We start from the raw sequence: 24,232 nt of genomic DNA, 5'->3' as shown, positions 1-24,232 counted from the left end.
ATTAATATGACTACTCGAATCAATAATAAAGTGTTGTTTTAATTGTTGTTTTAATAATTGATAATAGTGTTTGTTTTAATATGCATATGTTTTCTTTGAAATAATAAAGTGTTATGTACTTACCCGTCGCATTGTTTCATCATGAAGCACATCAAAGAAAAACAATTAAATTGTTGATGTAATAAAGATATATATTGCTAATATGTACTTACCGGCAGCGGATATTCTAACGTTATGTATACCTATAAATTGTTCGCCTCTTTGTATTATGATACAATATGTTGTTAATGATTAAAATCATTAATAACATATTGTCTGTATTATATTTTTAAAATGAATAAGTCAAGCCTTATAATGTAATTTAATTGGTCCGTGTGGTCCTTTGGGTTGGTCCGAATAGCAAGGATAAATATGGGTCCGATATTATGCAATATAGATGCAGTTATATAAATGCATTGTTTATAATTATAATCACGATTTACATACAGTTATAATTACAAAAGCAAATGCAGGTTCAATCAAGAAACTTGCGTGTTCACCGTCTAGTATAACTTTCGAGCTTCTGATATCTAGATTTTAAACGTAAACATATACATGTATGTATAAACTTATAGATTGCAGTTACACAGGGTACATGTATATGCAGTAGGAATCATTCAGAAATTGTACTCAAAATAAGAAGATAGGTTGCCAGGCAACAAAACACGCCCACAGCAGCTAAATCGTCCGAGAAGTCGACAAGGGTTGTCACATATTTATTCTTTTGTAGGTAATTAGGGGTATTTAATAGACAATTTCATACAGATGACATTATAATTTCCGTTGTTTGAAGGTTCACAAGGTTCTAAAATCTAAAACAAGGGCCGTAACTCTGGAAGCAATCTACAGAAATTGTTCAAATTCAAAGGCTTTTTCCGTTTTAATAATTCAAATAATGCATATGAATTTCATACAGATCAGATGATAACTTTTGTTGTTCGAAAGTTCACAAAGTTCAACAAAGTAAATCAAGGGCCATAACTCTAGACATAATTGATGGAAATTGCTGACAGTGACATTCAATAGGCTTGTTCGTCTTCATTTCACTAATTTAGGTGATAACTGAAACTCAATAGGCTTGTTCGTTTTACTAATTTAAATGATACATATAAATTTCATACAGATCGGATAATAACTTTTGTCGTTATAGCATTTACAAGGTACAACAATGTGAAACAAGGGCCATAACTCACGGCATAATTAACGGAAATTGCTGAAATTCAATAGGCTTCTTCATTTCACTAATTTAAATGATGCATATCAATTTCAAACAGATCAGATGATAACTGTTGTCATTAGAGCGTTCACAAGATTCAACAAAGTAAAACAAGGGCCATAACTCTAGATGTAATTAACGGAAATTGCTGAAATTCAATAGGCTTCTTTGTTTTACTAATTTAAAAGATGCATATATATTTCATACAGATCGGTTGATAACTTTTGTCGTTAGAGCGTTCACAAGGTGCAACAAAGTGAAACAAGGGCCATAACTCCAGAAGAAATTAACGGAAATAGCTGAAATTCAATAGGCTTCTTCATTTCACTAATTTAAATGATGCATATCAATTTCATACAGATCTTTTGATAACTTTTGTCATTAGAGCGTTCACAAGATTCAACAAAGTGAAACAATGGCCATAACTCTAGATGTAATTAACGGAAATTGCTGAAGCTTTGTTTTACTAATTTAAATGATGCATATAAATTTCATACAGATCGGTTGATAACTTTTGTCGTTAGAGCGTTCACAAGGTGCAACAAAGTGAAACAAGGGCCATAACTCCAGAAGAAATTAACAGAAGTTATTGAAATTAAATAGGCTTCTTCATCTCACTTATACAAACAACATATATCAATTTCAAAATAATCGGTTGATAAATGTAGTCTGTAGAGTGTTCACAAGAAATTGTGGACGATGGAGGGACGGACCGACGGACGGACGGACGGGGGCGACGGCAATATACGAACACATTTCCATGTGGGCGTATAAAAATTATAACGGAGTGAAGGCGAGAATTACATGTAGGCCAACACACTCGTGGACATTGTATAAATATATGACATGCGCATGTAATGTACACGTGTGTGAAAAGGCTTTACTTAATATCCACTTCCACCAAAATGAATTATGCGACATTTAAAGTAGATGAAAATTGTCATAGCGGAGATTTGTCGCCGATTAACACAGATAGATTAAGAAAATAGTCCCAATATTGGCGCGTTTCTGACCATGTGACTTACCGTTAAGCGCCCCGTGGAGTGGATCGAGTGCTCTATGAATGATTGATTTAGATTAACTGAAGCTGCAAGCTCATCGTATGACGTATATAATTTAAAGTTTGGATTTTATAGCAGCCAATAATTGATGGATTACATCTAAGTTATAGACGAAGATGTAATGATACGTTGTAAAAAAATTGTAAGTTGTTCATTGTTGCATACATTTTGGCCGACGTTATATGCATGTACAGTGCGTTAGAAAAAAATTCTAACCGATACAGAATGCCGGTAAATGTTTTCCCGAGATTACATAACTCATTTTGTTGTTATTCAAACCAGCGGAGATTTGTCGCCGATTAACACAGATAGACTAAGAAAATAGTCCCAATATTGGCGCGTTTCTGACCATGTGACTTACCGTTAAGCGCCCCGTGGAGTGGATCGAGTGCTCTATGAATGATTGATTTAGATTAACTGAAGCTGCAAGCTCATAGTATGACGTATATAATTTAAAGTTTGGATTCTATAGCAGCCAATAATTGATGGAATACATCTAAGTTATAGACGAAGATGTAATGATACGTTGTAAAAAAATTGTAAGTTGTTCATTGTTGCATACATTTTGGCCAACGTTATATGCATGTACAGTGCGTTAGAAAAAAATCCTAACCGATACAGAATGCCGGTAAATGTTTTCCCGAGATTACAGAACTCATTTTGTTGTTATTCAAACCGGCCTGTACATTATACATGTACACGTTTTCACGGCAGCATTACTATATTACAACTCCTTCAATATAAACATTTCGTTAAAATCTGAACAATGCATGTCAAATTGGATGTTCGGCAACAGAATTGAATACCTGGCGTAATTGGACACCATGACTAATTTTAATCACAACTCGGGAAATTGAACGGTCCAACTAATTATTGAACAGTCGTCAAAATTAAGCGGGACGCTTATAATTACACACGTGTCGACAAACTAAACACTAGTCAATTTACGCTTGGTAATCAAAATTACACGTTGAGATTTAAGTTGTATACAAGGACAAATTTAATGCTATTAGGCCGAATTCAATGATATTTATGAATAATTCTTCATAGATTAGATAATAACGCTATTTACCCGAGATTCCACGGTACCAGTCGTATAGTGTATGCTACTTAATTAGCCACAATTGTTTTCATTTTATTTGATAAAATGGTTCATATAAAAGCAATATTTTCTTACCGTTTACAAATGAAGGTGGTGGACCAGACATTGGGGGACCTGAGTTAGGAGGTCCGCTTACCCCCATTGTAGGTGGTCTTTGCATTCTTTGATTGAATTGTGGCCTTGGTGTCTGAGGTCTAGTTAATCTTGGACCTTTTCCAGGGAACGGGAACTCTACTGGGCAAAATATTGATGCATAGTAAGTTTTGTTATAAGACAGAGATATATTTTGTCAATGTCAAAGGAACTGAGATATTTGGGAAATAACCATAAATTTGAAGTTTCATCAAAATTGGACAAAAACTGTGACCTCTAGAGGGTCCACAACTTTGGTATGACATGCTCATTATACTATTTGCATAAAGGGGAGCGTCCATTTTGTCAGACAGTCTCCGTCCGATATTCACAAATTTCTCACTAAACCGTAATTATGATATATTTGAACGGTTTTTAAAATCAAATAACAAGCAGTTACCATGCAAGATACGACCACATCTTGCAAGAGATGGATAGAGAAAAAGCTAAAAAAATAACACATGATTTTTCATATAATCAGGGGCCATAATTCAGTAAGTAATGGTCTGAAATACACGAATATCGAAAGGAACAGATCTTTGGGACAAGGAGAGGCGATTTTGTCCGGCAGTTTCGTTTTGATATTCCCGAAATTCAAACTCACGCTCATTATGGTGATATATTTAAACGGTTTTCGAAATCGGATAAAAATTTTGACTCAGAGGGTCCACAAGCTAAAAATGTGATTTTTTCGTAGAATCAGGGACCATAATCCACAAAGTTATGGTCTGATTTGTATGATTATCGAAAGGAACCAAGATCTTTGGGATATAAACATATCTCAGGTTTCATCAAAATTGGATAAAAATTGTGACCTCTAGAGGCAGGGTTTCAGCCAGTGAGGGGTACGGGGGGTGCACGTACCCCCCTTTGCTTGAAGAAGGGTCAGTCAGCTGAGTAATGTTTTCAAAAACTGTTTTGTGTAAGAAAAGGAGTGTTTAAATGATCTGTAACTAAAGAAATTATCATATTAGATGGTTTGTTCAAGTTATTTAATTCAAGGCATCCATTAGGAGCTCTTACAGGTTTCCCTTTTGACGTCATTTTCGGTCATGCGCAGACCCTGGCCATATATTATCAATTTTGGTTGTCATAGCAACCAAAATGGAAAAAATGCAATTTTTGAGCATTTTCAACGCTATTTACCATAACCCAAAAGGTCATCACCACACTTTAAAGTAAGAGGTTTAAAATATTTGAAACCCATGTAATATCAAATGATATGGATTGTGTAAGTTTGAGAAAAATATGAAGAGTTTCGGTTGTTACCATAGCAACCACAGTTATTTTTTTCCAAAAAGCATTATTTTCTAATAATTATGACACCAATACTACGTATTGATTTTATTTCAAAATCAGAAGGTATTGGGCAAGATTTTAAAAATTAAATAAAATCAAAATATTTATACTATTCTCTTAAACCTGGAAAGGGGTTCGCTTTTGAAAAACATTCTGCAGTAGCAAATTGTCCATTTTGGCCGTTATTAAGACATAAGTAAAATATGAAGGAATTAAGATCTTGAAGAGATATTTTCTACTAAGAAAATAAAAACATTGACCAATAAAAAATTATCTAAAGTGTAAAAATAGGTTAGGCCTACTCAGTTACTGATGGTAGTCATGTTATAAAGGCCCGGAAGCTACATTTTGAAAAAGAATTGTTTTGTTTTTACTTCACTTTTCAATATTTTTATTATTCCTTCAAATCGGTATGTAGCCTATTATTGAGCAACTTTCTTTTTATTTTGTATATTTTCATCAATGCAAATATAAATCATGCATGGCAACTACGCCTAAAGTAAAAGTAGGCCTTACATACAAAGTTGGTTCTTTCAATTTTAACTGACCAACAAATATATTAATACTCGAGGTGTTAAATATTTTTTAACTGACCAACAAATATATTAATACTCGAGGTGTTAAATATTTTTTCCTAAAAAAAACAAAGAATTAAAATTTTAATAATTAGTATGACAACTGTTATATAATGCTAAATTATTTAATAAAACATTTTGCGAAAATTGGGTACGGTATCTGTATCGATTCTAAACTATAAATAATCTATGTCGTTTCCATAATCTCAAATTCAAACGAAATGTTGTAAATCGCCAACAGCAAATTCAGAAACTGAGCCATTTTAGCTAGCGTTAATTCTTTTGTTGGTCGAACTTTATTCGGGTATAATTCCTTTTTAAGTGGATAGAAATCGTAAAGTTATTTTAGCTAGCGTTAATTCTTTTGTTGGTCGAACATTATTCGGTTTAATTCCTTTTTAAGTGGATAGAAATCGTAGCTATCGTCCCTCACATCTGTGGTCAGTAACGTAATGCCAAATGGCTCTCCGAGACCTGTGTGGATATTTTATGGTTTTATTTCCATTCGTGTGCACAGTAAATGCTTTAAAAGTGGGCTTGAATTATTCAGCTAACAGCGAATTTATTATTTCAGAGCATTGAAATATTCGTCAATGTTACGGAACTCCAATTCTTGAAAAATGTTTGGTGTTATAAGTAGAGACGTGTGGTAGCTGGGAGGAAATTTCTTCCCTTCGATTTTATATCCTGTCATGTGGTTATAAAAGCATGCGAATATGAGTCACGTGATGTAAACACTGTCGGCCCTGCTAAAAGCGTGAATAAAATGGAATTACTTATACTTATTTATTTTCAGGCAAGTCCTTTATTTATATAACATAACGATTTCTTCATAAATAAACATCGAGTTGCATTTCGACCCAATTTACGGCAAATATGAGTCACAGGAACTTGGAATGGATTTTTCTTCTCGTGTAGAAATGACGTCATAACAAGGCAAAACTACGCGATTTATTTTTGACAAAATTGCCCATTGTATACAATTTTCAAATGCTTGGCGGCGGTTCTTAAAATGCTCCGATTTTGTTGATTTTAATAGCATTGAAACAAACTTTCGATCGGTCGGGAGTGCTATATTGACAAATCGCCTCGAAAAAAGATTAAATGAATTGAAGAGTTCAACTTACAAAAAATGCATGGTATTTCGAAATGCAAACAAAGCACCCCCGTCCGATCGAAAGATCGTTCAATTATCTTTCTAATGATATTGAAATGAAAAAATAATGTGGTGATGTTCTGTTGTTGGAGGTAACCTGTAACGATCCTGGCCCTGTGACATCTTGCGTTGTCATCCTGGAAGATGAAACGGCGGCCATGACGTCGTGCGAACGGCACAACATGGACTGCCAAGATGTTGTCCCGGTAGTACTGGCCTGTAACACGCCCTGCAACAACATGTAAAGCCGTTCTTCCAGCAACAGTGATGCCTCCCCACACCATAACAGAACTATCCCCAAATCGATCATGTCTGATGACGTTAACGTCTTGGAAGCGCTCGTTTCGATGACGCCACACCCTCCTACGTCTGTCCAAAAAATCAACAGTGAACCTTGACTCATCTGAAAACATCACATTGCTCCAGCGTCGATTATCCCAGTGTTGACGATCCCTACACCAACGACGTCTTGCCTGAATGTGATGATCTCTCAAACAAGGGATCACGCGAGGACGTCGGGTGCGAAGGTGACCCCTATGCAGTCGATTCCGAATCGTCTGGCCACTCACTCTCACACCAGTGTCTGTTTGAAGATGAGCGCTGATCTTATTTGCTGTGATGACACGATTTCTCAAGGCCAAGGTACGGATAAATCGATCCTGGGCTTGAGTTGTCGCCCTTGGTCGACCTGAGCGTGGTCTGTCCTGTACAGATTGTGTATCACGGTATCTGGACCATAGCCTGCTTATGACAGACTGAGAAACATTCATCGTCCGCGCCACAACCGCCTGTGTTGTGCCGATCTCTCAAACAAGGGATCACGCGAGGACGTCGGGAGCGAAGGTGACCCCTATGCAGTCGATTCCGAATTGTCTGGCCACTCACTCTCACACCAGTGTCTGTTTGAAGACGAGCGCTGATCTGATTTGCTGTGATGACACGATTTCTCAAGGCCAAGGTACGGATAAATCGATCCTGGGCTTGAGTTGTCGCCCTTGGTCGACCTGAGCGTGGTCTGTCCTGTACAGATTGTGTATCACGGTATCTGGACCATAGCCTGCTTATGACAGACTGAGAAACATTCATCGTCCGCGCCACAACCGCCTGTGTTGTGCCGATCTGTAGCATGCCAAGGGCACGTAACCTTTCATTTTGGGTAAGCCGACGCATATCAAAATTTGTTTTCTGGTCACTAAAACAATTAAACTGATGTTTGCACCCTGGAATTCAATGCCACAATGACTGTAACATTCAAAGTCAGAGTCGTGCAAATCTTGGGTTGGACCCCCATGATGATCCCAAGCATCACCTGCATTCCATGCGGTAGCTATTGGTGCGTTTGGGCGTCACATGTAACTGGAAATGTTTCTTCTGTTAGGTTCTATAGTGACTTTTTTCGTAGTCATTTGCATATTTTAGTATTATGCCCCCAAAATCAAATATCCCCTACTTTTTTTGAATAGTATACATCAAAATCGGATCAAAACTGTGTCATCTCTCTAGAGGTTCCAAAACCTTGATATACCATATATTTACAATATTTGCGTACGAGGGGCAGCCATTTTGTCCGGCAGTTTTGGTCCGATTTGTACGGAATTCTGATTCAACCATCATAAGGGTTTAACAGTGATATATTCAAACCTTTTTTTAAATCGGATAAAAAATGTGACATCTAGAGGGATCACATTCTAAAAACGCGACTTTTCGTACAATCAAGGACCATAATTCAGGAAGTTATGATTAAATTTGTGCGAATATCGAATGGAACCAAGATCTTTGGGTTATAAATATGTATTTCAAGTTTCATCAAAATCGGATCAAAATTGTGACCTCTATAGGGTCCACAACCTTGATATACCATATTTTTACGCTATTTAAGATCGAAGGGCGGCCATTTTGTCTTTCAGTTTTGGGCCGATTTTCACGAAATTCGAACTCAGTTGTCCTTAGGGTGTAACAGTGACATAATAATATGTTTTTTTAAATCGGATAAAAATTATGACCTCTATAGGGTCCACAAGCAAAAAACGTGATTTTTCGTACAATCAGGGGCCATCTTTGGGTTATAAACTTAGATTTCAAGTTTCAACAAAATCGGATTAAAATTGTGACCTCTATAGGGTCCACAACCTTGATATACCATATTTCTACGCTATTTGAGAACGAAGGGCGGCCATTTTGTCTGTCAGTTTGTGGCCGATTTTCACGAAATTCGAACTCGGCTGTCCATAGGGTGTAACGGTGATATAATAATACATCTTTTTAAATCAGATAAAAATTATGACTCTATAGGGTTCACAGACTAAAAACGCAATTTTTCGTACAATCAGGGGCCATAATTCAGGAAGTTATGGTCTGATATGCGCGAATATATCGAAAGAAACCGAGACCTTTGGGTTATAAACTTACATTTCAAGTTTCAACAAAATCGGATAAAAATTGTGACCTTTATAGGGTCCACAACCTTGATATACCATATTTTTACGCTATTTGGGAACGAACGCGGCCATTTTGTCTGTCAATTTTGGGCTGATTTTCACGAAATTCGAACTCGGCTGTCCATAGGGTGTAACGGTGATATAATAATACGGTTTTTTAAATCGGATAAAAATTATGACCTCTATAGGGTTCACAGGCTAAAAACGCGATTTTTCGTACAATCAGGGGCCATAATTCAGGAAGTTACGGTCCGATATGCGCGAATATCGAAAAGAACTGAGATCTTTGGGTTATAAACTTACATTTAAAGTTTCAACAAAATCGGATAAAAATTGTGATCTCTACAGTGTTAAGCCAAAAACGTGATTTTTCGTACAATCCATGAAGTTATGGTTCGATAGATGCCAATATCGGAAGGAACCAAGATCTTAGGGTGATAAACCTATATTTCAAGTTTCATTGAAATCGGATAAAAATTGTGACCTGTAGACAAACAATTGTGGACGGACGGACGGACGGACGGACAGGGGCGACGACAAAAGGGTTAAAAATCTGGGAAAAAACGACTTTCTTCCAACGCGGGGAATGGAGCTGTGACACATAATTCTATACAGAACTATTTTTTTACAGCGTGATTATTATTTGTTCTTTTTTTTTAAAAGTGCTACGGGACGGGACATAGCAAAACAGCTATCATCAATTACTCAGCTATATAAAATAGCCGACTGAGCATGCGCAGTCTGCCAGATGACTGCGTGTAAACAAAACATACATCGCGATGGTAGAATCGGCAATTAATATCTGAACAATCGTGCTTAAATAAGTGAACTTTTTTGGAGAATGACATGGGAATCATACAGCTACTTGTGGGTCTGTCATGCCTAATTTGCGGTGTTTTCCTCATGAAACGATGGAATTAGGTTGGTGAATTTTCTCGGAAAACGGATTTACAGCGTTAACGAAGAAAAACATTTCTGGTGGGGGGGGGGCCTTTGGCGGTCCAATAATTTGTACCACCCTTCCAGTTTTTTCTGGCGGAAACCCTGAGAGGGTCCATGGCCTTGGTATTACCAATCTGACTAAAATACTTTATACTTTCGATGTCCTAAACTACATGAAGATCTGAAAAGTTGTACTAGAAGGCCGTGTCGGGGGTCGTACGAGCGGCTTTTGACCCTATGACGTCACACATTTCTAGTGGTTTACTCGCCGTAATGGTTAATCCCTTGCTTCAACCAAAACACCGGGAATATAACAATTCTTCCAGATCCTAGCATAGTAAAGACAAGTGAAACGAAATTTTGAACTATAAAAAATGAAATGAAATAGGGTCTGGGTTTTAATCAGATTGTGGTATTACTTACCTTTACACTATTTGCGTTCAAGTAGCAGCCATTTTGTTGGGCAATATGATCCGATTTTTACAACCATCATCAGGGTGCAACAATGATATATTTAAACATTTTATAAAATTTGATAACCAGCGGCTGCCAGGCAGGATACGCCCACATTTTCGAGAGATGGATAGAGAACAAGCTAAAAAGAATGTGATTTTTCCTACAATCAAGGGCCATAATTCATGAAATTACAATTCGATATGCGCAAATATCGAAAGGAACCGAGATCTTTGTGTTATAAACTTACATTTCAAGTTTCAACAAAATTGGATAAAAATTGTGACCTCTATAGGGTCCACAACCTTGATATACCATATTTTTACGCTATTTGAGAACGAAGGACGGCCATTTTGTCTGTCAGTTTCGGGCCGATTTTCAGGAAATTCGAACTCAGTAGTCCTTAGGGTGTAACGGTGATATAATAACACGTTTTTTCTTAAATCGGATAAAAATTATGACATCTATAGGGTCCACAAGCTAAAATCGCGATTTTTCGTACAATCAGGGGCCATAATTCAGGATGTTACGTTCTGATATGCGCGAATATCGAAAGGAACCGAGATCTTTGGGTTATAAACTTACATTTCAAGTTTCATCAAAATAGGATTAAAATTGTGAACTCTATAGGGTCCACAACCTTGATATACCATATTTTTACGCTATTTGAGAACGAACGGCGGCCATTTTGTTTGTCAATTTTGGGCCGATTTTCATGAAATTCGAACTCAGCCGTCCTTACGGTGTAACGGTGATATAATAATACAGTTTTTTAAATCGGATAAAAATTATGACCTCTATAGGTTCCACAATCTAAAAACGCAATTTTTCGTACAATCAGGGAAGTTACGGTCCAATATGCGCGAATATCGAAAGGAACCGAGATGTTTGGGTTATAAAATTACATTTCAAGTTTTAACAAAATTGGATAAAAATTGTGACCTCTATAGGGTCCACAAGCTAAAAACGTGATTTTTCGTACAATCAGGGGCCATAATCCATAAAGTTTCGATAGCATACATGCCAAGATCTTTTGGGGATAAATCCTATATTTCAAGTTTCGTCATAATCGGATAAGAATTGTGACCTGTAGAGAGTCCACAAACAATTGTGGACGGACGGATGTCCGTTCGGACGGACAGGGGCGACGGCATAATACGTCCACATGAAAATGTGGGCAATTAAAAATCCTCTAAATTCTAATAAAATCTACTGCTCCAGATAACCATTCATATGAATTATTAATGTAGTTACCATTTGTCTGGCTGGAGTCTGTGCTGTTTCTACGGTCATCAGCTGCTGCCCCACCAGCTCCTTTCCTGGCCTGAGCCTCAAACTGACTTAATGCCTGTTTACTGTAAGGTGTGACTTGCGGTGCCTGACCATAAAACTCGCGTCTTGCTAATTTATCAAATATCAATCGTGATGAAGCATCTGATCCAACCGATACTAGTGCAAACCTGAAATAAAGATAACCACGCGAAGCATGAAAATATGCCCACACAGCAGCTAAGTCTCAACAGCAGCTTATCTGAAATGAAATCTCGGATATTGACCAAATTTAATAAGGATCTAGGATCCTTGAAATCTCATATTGATTGTGTTCACAAAATTATCTGGACAAATAGCATTAGTGATGTTCCGATATGGGTACTATCAGATGCCGACAGAAAAACATCAGCCAATACAGATACAATTACCGACAGTTACGGAAACATAACTAGAAGTACAAAGCGCAGTACTTATACATTTCAGTAAAAAGTGTCAATGCAAGCGTAGTAAAATAGCAATGGTTTTGGGTAATTATTTCCATGATCTTCTTTAAGTGTAAAGATAGAACGCAAAGTGTGGGATATTTGAGTGGAATACGCAAACATAGTAGCTTTGTCCAATTCCAAACTGCAGCTTATCCGACAGGAAAACTTGGATGTTGAGCAAATTTGATGAGGATACTTGAAGAAATCTAATCTTTAAAGGTTCATCCTTTTATAACCACATCACCTTCAAACCTATAGCGTTCACAAGAAAATGCTGATTTTTGAATATCGATAGGGATTGATGACCAGAACGCATATCAATAAGGTTTATGCTCTCTTTCTTCCCACCCAAGAGATGGATTGGGACAAGCTAAAAAAAAAAAAAAACAAGCCAACAGTCAAACTTAAGTCCCCCACCAAAATCCCAAAATAAATAGATGACACATATTAATCAATAGCATATTTATTTTTTCAAAAGTACCAAGCAATCAAAATAATTATCAACTATACACTAAAATTCATCACTTTCTATCAGATAGAATCTTGTCCCAAAGCATCGATCAATGAAATTGCTTAGCTCTGCTTAGCTTTAGCTCGAAATGTTAATCATTGAACTTAGTCAAAACATTCACTTAATGAACATCTATATCAAGTTTTAAACATTCTACCTCAATTAACACTGTAACCAGTGATGGGATTTTGCCCGTATATTCCGGACATGTCCAACGCTATTTTCCAAACGTCGTAAATTGTCTGACCAGGAATATGCCGAATCGGACATCAAGACATGGTAAATAATATTCAAAATTCCAAAATTAATATAATGTACTGAGTGTATAACTACCACTCAACCCGATTATCGTTGATAATAGGCTGGATTGATTAGGTAATTAAGTGATCAACATATTTATCGTTTTATACGGTCTATACACATACCTTGATTAACTTCTTAATCTGCCTTGATTGACTGACTTAATTCTTTGTCGGACAATTCATCAATTCAATCCTGAACAGAAGTCATTGCTTCTCCTTTGTCAGACTATATATCAATCCAATAAACTTAATCTATGTGATTAACCCGTGATTTCTCACGTTTTAATCTCCTTGATGTCGGTCGTAGACATTAGTCATATATGTCACATATCCTAATAGTATATAACACCCCAAATCAATATACATTGTGTCCGATAACTTGTCTGTGATATTTCTTCAGTGGAAGCCGAAGTTAAATAAAGCTATTTCACACACACGCAAAATGAAAGTAGAAATCTCGCGAGACACGTGGAATTAAGTGGTGTAAACGTGCCGAATCTAATAGGTCTGATGTCGGGAGAAAAGATTCTATTTTGATGGCATATTGTCGGATTTATGATTATATTTTGAATGGGGTTTATGTTTTTAAATAAATAAACAAGCTAAAAAATGTTGACGAATATTTTGATTGGAATAACTAAGTAGTTACGCAAAATGAAAGTAGAAATCTCGCGAGACACGTGGAATTAAGATAAACGTGCCGAATCTAATGCGTCTGATGTCGAGAGAAAAGATTCTATTTTGATGGCATATTGTCGGATTTATGATCATATTTTGAATGGGGTTTATGTTTTTAAATAAATAAACACACTAAAAAATGTTGACGAATATTTTGATTGGAATAAAGTAAGTAGTTACGGTAATTGTTTTAGAAGAGTCGAATGGGATTTTTTTAGCAGTTGGTGTCACTCGCTCGTTGTATTATAGAGCGACATTTACTACGGTTTACGGTCAAATAAATTTCGTGATGTCATTTTTTTACCTTCCGTATATAAATCGAAACAGAGTATAAGACGAATGCCGGACTTCGCTGAAAAATGTATCGACTTATGACCCGAAAAATACAGTAATTTGGGGGAATTTGAAATCGGTAAACGGATAGGCAGTAATCGGCACGCTTTCATTCTATGGTATTACGATGTCAAGTAATTGTGTAGGAATATTATTGACATAAATTTGAATACCGTAGGGGAATTAAATTTGAAAAATAACGAGGTGCACCTATTTTTTTTATTACGAATGAATTTGAATATTTTGTTGAAACGTGATTCTTAATTGTGGTTTGAAAACGCCTGCTTAAATAACAGTAAGAGTTATGTCCCTTTATTTTCGGGAAGAAAATGTCCGACAACTAAAATTTTGAAATCCCATCACTGACTGTAACCCAGGCATCATTTAATCTTGTGTATCTAGCACTAATTTCTTTCACATTCATTCAATATCAAATTTTTGTTTAAAAATTCGTAAAATTCGTTTAAAATCACCAAGAATCATCTAATTTGCACTTGTGTCCAGTTTAAAGCTGACTGATTAATTTTGATAATGAGTGTCCAATTTACAAGTATTTAATTTCCTGACCACTGTTCAAAAATTAATCATTATACATCATTGAGAAATTAAATACTTGTAAGGTCGCGGTTAATTAATTGCCTGTTTCTCATGACCCGCATGTCTGTTTTCATCCGTAATAATCACGCACTTCTTTAATTATTCGGTCAAATTTAGTATTTGTAAAGTTACATTTTTTTGGCCACGCTATGAACAATCTATTTATTTTATTCACAAATATGTAACTAAATATGAAGTATATATTATTATACTGTTCTATTATACGTGTCTACGGTGTATAATGAACTCGGCAAAAATACGAAGTCTGTCCGTAAACAGGAAGTTCTACTATGAAGCCGGCGCGATTACCCAGACACACTTTAATCAGTGATTTTGACAAGACTGTCGTCTTGGAAGAAGTTTTAATACATGGTGTCGTATATTATCTAATAAATTCCATAAACTCGGCTTGTAAACTTTTTCCATTACAGATTTATGTTAATTTCTGATTTATCGCTGAGGCGTATTTAACCAGCAGCAGCCAGCCAGGATACGCCTACATTTTCGAGAGATGGATAGAGAACAAGTTAAAAAGAATGTGATTTTTCCTTCAATCAAGGGCCATGATTCAGGAAGTTACGGTCCGATATGCGCGAATATCGAAAGGAACCAAGATCTTTGGGTTATAAACATACATTTCAAGTTTCAACAAAATTGGATAAAATTTTTTAGGCTATTTGAGAATGAAGGGCGGCCATTTTGTCTGTAAATTTTGGGTCGATTTTCACGAAATTCGAACTCAGCCGTCCTTAGGGTGTAACGGTGATATAATAATACGTTTTTTTTTTTAAATCGGATAAAAATTATGATCTCTATAAGGTCCACAAGCTAAAAACACGATTTTTCGTACAATCAGGGTCCATAATTCAGGAAGTTACGGTCCAATATGCGCGAATATCGAAAGGAACCGAGATCTTTGGGCTATAAACTTACATTTCAAGTTTCAACAAAATCGGATAACCAGCGGCTGGCAGGCAGGATACACCCACATTTTCGAGAGATGGATAGAGAACAAGCTAAAAAGAAAGTGATTTTTCCTACAATCAAGGGCCATAATTCAGGAAATTACAATTCGATATGCGCAAATATCGAAAGGAACCGAGATCTTTGTGTTATAAACTTACATTTCAAGTTTCAACAAAATTGGATAAAAATTGTGACCTCCATAGGATCCACAACCTTGATATACCATATTTTTACGCTATTTGAGAACGAAGGGCGGCCATTTTGTCTGTCAGTTTTGGGCCGATTTTCACGAAATTCGAACTCAGCCGTCCTTACGGTCCTTATGGTGTAACGGTGATATAATAATACGTTTTTTTAAAATGGATAAAAATGATGACCTCTATAGGGTCCACAAGCTAAAAACGCGATTTTTTGTACAATCAGGGGCCATAATTCAGGAAGTTACGGTCCGATATGCGCAAATATCGAAAGGAACCAAGATCTTTGGGTTATAAGCATACATTTCAAGTTTAAACCAAATCGGATAAAAATTGTGACCTCTACAGTGTTCACAAGCTAAAAACGTGATTTTTCGTACAATCAGGGGCCATAATCCATGAAGTTACAGTCCCATACATGCCAATATCGAAAGGAACCGAGATTGTAACCCAATCCGGAAGTGCCACCATCTTGAAATGTGAAATATCGCTAAGGCTTTTTTGATGTTTTACTTACAGACAAGGGAATTATATTTTCCGAATCCTTGAAGAAAAGCCCATAAATTGTAGGAATTAGAATTTTGATTTCTGGCAAATGATGGACGCCATTTTGAATTGGAAATGAAAAATAGTGAAATATCCACATTAATGGGCTTGAAATTGGTCGTGGCTTAAAGAATCTGTCTCCTATTACCGAAATTAATACATTTCAGGATAGCCTGGCTCATGGTCGAATGTTTGGTATTGGAATATTTCAAAAATTCGAATTTCGCCTTTGATGTAATTCATTCACAGAAAATGGAGTTAGTAGCCCATTCCGGAAGTGCCACCATCTTGAAACGTGAAAAATCACTTTGCTTTTGCGATATTTTACTTACAGACATGGGAGTTACATTTTCTGAATCCTTAAAGGAATGCCTAAAAATCGTTCAGAGCAGAATTTTGATTTAGGCCAAATGATGGTCACCATTTGGAATTGAATATGAAAAATAGTGAAATATCCACATTAATGGGCTTGAAAACATACACAATTGGTCGTGGCTTAAAGAATCTGTCTCCTATTACCGAAATTAATACATTTCAGGATAGCCTGGCTCATGGTCGAATGTTTGGTATTTGAATATTTCAAAAATTCGAAATTCGCCTTTGATGTTTTCCGTGCCAACAAGGTGTTTTTGTGTCAAGTCCACAAATAGGATTTTTCAAAATCTAACCATAGTATCTTTCCGAAACCTTTACCTATTCCCCCCAGTCCCCCCCCGCCCCTAAAAAAAACAATTGGCGGTGGCTGTTGATTAAATATATTTTCGAAACGTTTTTCGAATCCGAAATCACAGAATTTTATGAACCAATGCATTTGACATACATTTCTGTAACTTTGTGACTATTTGACCTATTTTACTAATTATTTTTTCTTTGAGTAGCTTGAAACATTTACTTCAAATCTGCAATTTCGGATTTTCAAATTTCGATTATTCGTCACTGTGATTTCGAACCGGAAGTTGAGATCAACTTGACAACTTCTTTAACTCATTTTTGACAATAGCGAATCAACTCGCACCAAGTAACTCACGGTAGCGAATCAACTCGCAGACCCATCATTCTTTGCAACGGCATTAGCGAACAAAAGCGCCAGATCAATCAACAGATTTCTATTGTGTTTATTTCATAAATTAATGGTGATTCAGTAATAAAAATAAAGCAAACAATGGCAAGAAATGTTATATTCGCCAATTATCGAATAGAAAACATACGTTTCAACAAAGGATCTTCCAGTCAATGACTTTGGCAGTTTTCCAATATTTTCACGTTGTCACTTACGGCTAATAATTTTATGATATGAAGAGTGAAATGGAATCAGATTTTTATGATTTACTGCCAGACATATCGTAGAATATGATAATGTCGAAGAAATCAACTATTTGTTATTTTTTTGGGACGTTATGATGCAAAGAACACGGATACTCGAGCCGAGATCAAGCGTGTCGCCGCCATCTTGGATACGGTACGCTTTCAAACAGACGATAACATAAAACTTACAGCTAATAATTCTTGACTTTGGAAAAGTAAATTGAATCAAAACTTTTGGGATTTAATACAAGCTACATAGAGGAATATTACATTGTCGGATATTTCAACTATATATTTTTATTTTCGACGCAATAAAGCAAAGAAGACGACCATATATCCAAAGAAAGGCAGAAATGTTAAAATGCCGATAGCGATGAAGTGACTGTCACTTCGGGTGATATTTCTTCTTAAAAGTTATATTTACATTTACTTTGAACACTGCTGCCAACGTGAGGGACTATATTTTTGTTCTATTTTTAAAAAAAAATTATTAGCGGATACTTGTTCACGTTATTTTACCATTATGACAGAGAAAAGTCATAATTTTAGTGGAACTAACTTTTCCAATGTTATTTATAGTAATATAATTTCTACTTTGTAAAATTGAATTTTATATCATTGGAAAGAACACAACAATCTGTACATTTTTGTAACAGAGTATTTCTATGTATAGAAAATATTTTTTTAGTTATTTGCAATTTTGTAGAGGGTATTAGAGGATTAACAATAATCCACTAATTGGCTTAGGGAGATGGGCACTGCTGATTTAATTAGCTTTGGGGTAGGGTAGCTAATCTTTTAATTGGCTCAGGGTTAAATGGGTTAATAGTTGCACGATTTTCATGAAATTTAGTATGTAAATAGATCTTACTGATGTGACTTGAAAGATGTCATTAGAAATTTTCTAAATTATCTCCCCTTGATGAAAATAAGGAACAAATTTTTCAAAAAAATAGACAAAATATAGGTCAGATTGCCTTGAAATTTTTTTTCTCTACTAGCTGAGGAATTCCTGATGCATACACAAAATAAGAAGTCTATCGATACAACTGGAAGTGCCACCATCTTGAAACGTGAAAAGTCCCTAAAGGCCTATGATGAACTAATTAAGATGGAGAAATAATTGTCTATTGGCCCATAGTTTTCCTATTTGTTTCTTTTTGACATTTCTAGTTATTATAAAACCTAACTTCAATCATACTGCTCTCTCCCCCCCCCCCCCTCCCCCTTAATTAGCTTAGAGAAGTATAATACCTGTTATATAAACCATATTTTGTAATTACCAAATTAAGTGGTTATACTGTATACATCCATTATTATACATTTCTTACTTATAGGGCTTCAAATTGTTTATTTTGTCTATATCAAATTTATGGCTTTGTTGCTCCCTGACTATTGTTAACCACTGATTATTGTTAACCCCTATCAATTAACTAATATTTAAGTTTTAATTATCCTTTGATCAATTTATACATTATTATAAATTTCTTATTAATATGGCTTCAAATTGTGTTTATTTTGTCTATATCAAATATATGGCTTTGTTGCTCCCTGGTCACTGTTAACCCCCATCAATTAACTATATTTAAGTTTTAATTATCCTTTGATCAATTTAACTATTATCTTGTATTATAACAGCATTTATCTATGGCTTCTTTTTGTAAAATACAACTAACTCATCATCATTAACTAAATATCATTTGTGCTTGATAACGATAAGAGAATACTTGTCGAAACGTTGTGCTATACTTATAAACCAGTGATTGTATTTCCATATAAACTGTGTTGTGTTTTTAATGTGTTCAATCGCTAAATGCCACTCAAGGATTATATTCGTCATCAGTATGGAGATGAGGCAGTTAAGTGTGTTAATGAACTTAGTAAACTAGAAGGTAAATATGTTAAAACCTGTAACAACCTAACTTTTCTCATGCGGTGTAGGGACAGTGACATTGTGCCCAGTGGATTTCATCTTAAATCACCTGTGAACTCGAATGCTGCCAACAAAATACTACACAAAGCAAGTAAGCTCCTTGTTCGTGAACGCATTCAACACCATAGAAACACCAAACAACGACTATTTCCTCAAATTTACCAATTACACCAGAAGCTACAGAATCAACTCACTGGAAAAGATCATGAGTCCCTTCACTCCATTATTAGCTCTACAAACCTTGCCAAACATGAGAAGACAAAAGAACGTCAACAAAAGAAATTTGGAAAACTGAATGAAAAAAACATGAACACCACCAAAAACCTGAAGAAGAACATATACATGTACTACCAAAATGACTTCCTAACCAAGACCGTAGTGAACCTTAGTAGTAAACAACTTAGTGAAGACAATATAAATATACTCTCCAAGGGTCTCAAGTTTGTACCCCCATGCAGCCCAGAAACCATGACGACTTCATTGCTAATGTTGAGTCAGGCCTACGTCAACTTGCACCTGGAGGTAAAGTTGAATTTCTGCGCCATCAAATCGCCAATTTAATTATTAAATCAAAAACCAGCAAAAAACGGAACAACATTAATAAAGAACAACGAATAGCCATACAAGAACTTAAGAAAGACCGTTCCATAACCATAATTCCTGCTGACAAAGGGAAATCCACAGTGATCATGGATACCAAAGACTACCACTCCACCGTTAATAACCTGCTCCAAGATACTTCTACCTATAGACGAATAAGAAAAGACCCTACCACCAAACTAGAAAAACAACTAAACAGTAAACTTGAAGAATTGAGAGAACAAGAACAGATCACCAAAAACCAATTTTACCAATTCCGCTGCAGTCACCCACAACCACCATACGCTCAAGAGACTCCGTTTTCTACAATGTTGCTCAGCATCTCAGCAAACTACTCTCACCACTAGGCAAGATTGCATCTTCTTTCATTCCAGATTCCACCATGTTTTGTGAAAAGATCAGAAATATAAAAGACCCAGGGAAAATTGTATCTTATGACGTGGTAGACTTATTCACCAATGTGCCCAGGGATGAAGCCATGGAAGCCCTAAGATCACAAATCAACAACCTAGAACAACCGTTGGGAACCAATTTGTCAACAGATGAAATTTTTGAACAGATCCATGGCCTACCAATGGGAAGCCCGTTATCTCCACTCATCTCAGAAATCTTTGTCACTAGATTTGAAGAACGTGCCCTCCAGTCAACTACGATAAACCCAGTTTGTTATTTCCGCAAGGTTGATGATACTTTCGTTATACTAGAGGAAGAAGATGATCCAACAGCTCTCCTTGACCACCTCAACAACCAGCACCCGAGGATTAAATTTACCATGGAGACAGAAGTTGACCATTCACTCCCATTCCTAGACGTGCACGTCCATAGAGTAAACAACACCATAACAACCAATGTGTACCGGAAACCTACCCATACGGATCAATACATCAACTTCAACTCTACACATCCTACCAATGTTAAAAGATCTGTAGTTTCCTGTTTAACCCGAAGAGCCCGCAACATTTGTGATCCTGGTTACCTCCATGCAGAGCTTGACCATCTTCGACGCGCCTTCTGTACCCTAAACAGCTACCCGATTAAATTTGTCAACCATGTTATTGAATCCACCCTAAATCCCATCCACCAGAAAGATAAACCTGAAAAACCAGACATCAAAGTTATGTTGCCATTCTATGGGAAAATATCTTACCAAGTAAGCAGAATCCTGAAGAAAGTGAATATTGGAACAACATTCACCACTTCCACAACTTTAAAACAGATCCTAAATGCAAATGGGAAACAACTACCAACCAACCCAAGTCAACCAAAAGGAGTAGTATACAAAGTAGACTGCTTTTGCGGCAAAGCATACATAGGTGAAACGAAAAGACCACTTGACAAACGTATATCAGAACATAAGTCTAGAGCCAAAACTAATGTATCCGCAATAGCAGAACATATAAGCAAGAACCAGGGCCACGAACCAGACTGGAAAAATGTCCAAACCTTAGCCATACATAAACACCAAAAGAAAAACAGGAAAATCATAGAAGCCATCCAAATCAAACGCCACAGCCCAGAACTGAATAGAGACACAGGGTTATATATACCAAAGGCCTATGATGAACTAATTAAGATGGAGAAATAATTGTCTATTGGCCCATAGTTTTCCTATTTGTTTCTTTTTGACATTTCTAGTTATTATATAACCTAATTTTAATCACATTGTTTTCTTCTTTTGTTGTTCCTTTTTGGCTATTTCTACATATTATAAAACCTAACTTCAATCATACTGCTCTCTCCCCCCCCCCTCCCCCTTAATTAGCTTAGAGAAGTATAATACCTGTTATATAAACCATATTTTGTAATTACCAAATTAAGGGGTTATACTGTATACATCCATTATTATACATTTCTTACTTATAGGGCTTCAAATTGTTTATTTTGTCTATATCAAATTTATGGCTTTGTTGCTCCCTGACTATTGTTAACCCCTATCAATTAACTAATATTTAAGTTTTAATTATCCTTTGATCAATTTATACATTATTATAAATTTCTTATTAATATGGCTTCAAATTGTGTTTATTTTGTCTATATCAAATATATGGCTTTGTTGCTCCCTGGTCACTGTTAACCCCCATCAATTAACTATATTTAAGTTTTAATTATCCTTTGATCAATTTAACTATTATCTTGTATTATAACAGCATTTAATTATGGCTTCTTTTTGTAAAATACAACTTACTCATCATCATTAACTAAATATCATTTGTGCTTGATAACGATAAGAGAATACTTGTCGAAACGTCGTGCTATACTTATAAACCAGTGATTGTATTTCCATATAAACTGTGTTGTGTTTTTTATTATATATTGCCTAACCCGCGAATTTTTACCATTTAGATGTCACAAGATCATCCATTGTTCGAACTATCCAATGACACTTTAGTCGTTTTGATTCGGTGAAATCTGGCTTAGTAATCACTTTTTTCGCAAGATCACCATTTTTTTTTACTTTTTACGTTGTTTTTTTTCCAAATATCGGAAAATTTTTCGACTACTTCCGGTTTTTGGATCATTGTCAGGATAGCTTTAACAAGTTGTTTGGTTACTTTACCTTCTGTACAAGAAGTTTCAGAATAATCCATTCAGCTGTTTTCCAAAGAAAGAAAATTAGAAGATCATTTTTGGACAATTTATGTTATTTCAATGCTTTTATTTTTGGACTCACACCATAGTCCACCCATAGGACTCTTGAGTAAAAAAAGTTTAAGAAAAAACGTAGTTGTCGTGTTTGAGAAAAAGGCCTCTCAAAATGCCCCAAAACGGAAAATACTAGATTTTCGGCGTACCATAATTTATTTTCTAGCCATCTAAATCGTATCATTCAGATGTCATATGATAGTCCATTAATGGGGCTATCCAGCAACACTTTAGTTCTTTTGGTCCGCTAAGATCTGATGGAGAAATCAAGTTTTTCGCGAGAGCGCTAATTTTTCTTTTAACCTTTTTCTTCATTTTTTGAATACGTCCGGTATGGAGATTATTGTCGGGATAGTTTTAATAACCAATTTGGGCAATTAGATAGCTACAGGGCTCTGTAATGATATATTACATTATCTGATCAGATAAAATGGCCCTGAGAAATCCTATGTTCAAAAGTGCCAAAAATTCAAAAATGTCAAAATATCGAAAATTAAATTTCAATAACTCAATACATATTATACATCGTTAGAATCATAATTAGGTCAGTCAATTGAATGTGTAACCTTTTCGTAAAAATCTGATAAAATAATATAGCATTTTCCAAAATATATCTAATTTTCGACTTTTCGATTTTCAGTCCCTTTTTTTTTTATCCTATTCCAGACATTTCAAAGTCTTATTGGATGGGTTTCATGCACAAGACTATCGAATGGACTCTCGATAGAGAAAGTTAAAAAAAAATTGTAGGTTATGTTTTTGAGATAAAGGTGTCCAAAAACGCTCCAAATCAGAAAATACTTGATTTTCTGCTTGTCATATTTTTCTGCTTGGTCATAGTATCCGTATAAATTGGGCATCATTCGACAGTCCATTCCTCAGGCCACTCAACGAAAGCTTAATTCGTTTAATCCATTGACACTGGACGGAGAAATCGAGTTTTTCCCCAAAACACCCATTTTTTGCGTTTTTTTCGAAATATCTATCATTATTTTGACTACTTCCGGTTTCCGGATTGTTGTTGAAATTGCTTTACGCAGCGGGCTGACTATATAGCTTTATGTTCCAGTAGTTTCAGAAACATCAATTGAGGCTTTCAAAAAAATATAAGGGTTATAAAATGGGCAGAAAATTCAAAAAATAAAGGGCGATAATTCTGAATGAAACTTATATTATTTGAATCGGATAGACTTCAGGTATCCAAAAATGAAGGTCAAATTTGAAAATTTTGCAGAATAACAAAAATTATCTCGTAAACAACATATTTTCAAAATTCGAAGGACAAAAGCCATAGATGAATGTTCGAAATTGAAAAATGTGACATAGCCATTATCTCGGAAAAGATTCGGGGTTTCCAAAAATGTCATTTGTTTGAAAATAGGTCAAGAATTGACGAAACCACGGCCGATTTTCAATTCCGGAAAAAAAGTACAAAATTCGGTTACTTCCGG

General features: G+C 35.7%; 1 protein-coding gene across 10 annotated transcripts in view; it reads right to left on the bottom strand.

Moving 5' to 3' along the window:
- Positions 1-24,232, bottom strand: part of LOC126825396 (cleavage and polyadenylation specificity factor subunit 6) — a 221,688-nt gene that overhangs the window by 118,229 nt on the left and 79,227 nt on the right. For 9 of the 10 annotated variants that reach the window (XM_056101834.1, XM_050555047.2, XM_050555045.2 and 6 more), the window contains exons 5-6: positions 11,668-11,873; positions 3,494-3,652 (exon numbers count right to left, since the gene is read on the bottom strand). In XM_056101834.1, the coding sequence (XP_055957809.1) occupies positions 3,494-3,652; positions 11,668-11,873 (365 nt within the window). The remainder of the gene's footprint in view (positions 1-3,493; positions 3,653-11,667; positions 11,874-24,232) is intronic. The other variant, XM_050555039.2, reaches the window with a different exon arrangement.

Source organism: Patella vulgata, chromosome 6 (genome assembly GCF_932274485.2).
Source record: "Patella vulgata chromosome 6, xgPatVulg1.2, whole genome shotgun sequence".
NCBI lineage: Eukaryota > Metazoa > Mollusca > Gastropoda > Patellidae > Patella > Patella vulgata.
This window is presented reverse-complemented; position numbering and strand designations above follow the sequence as displayed.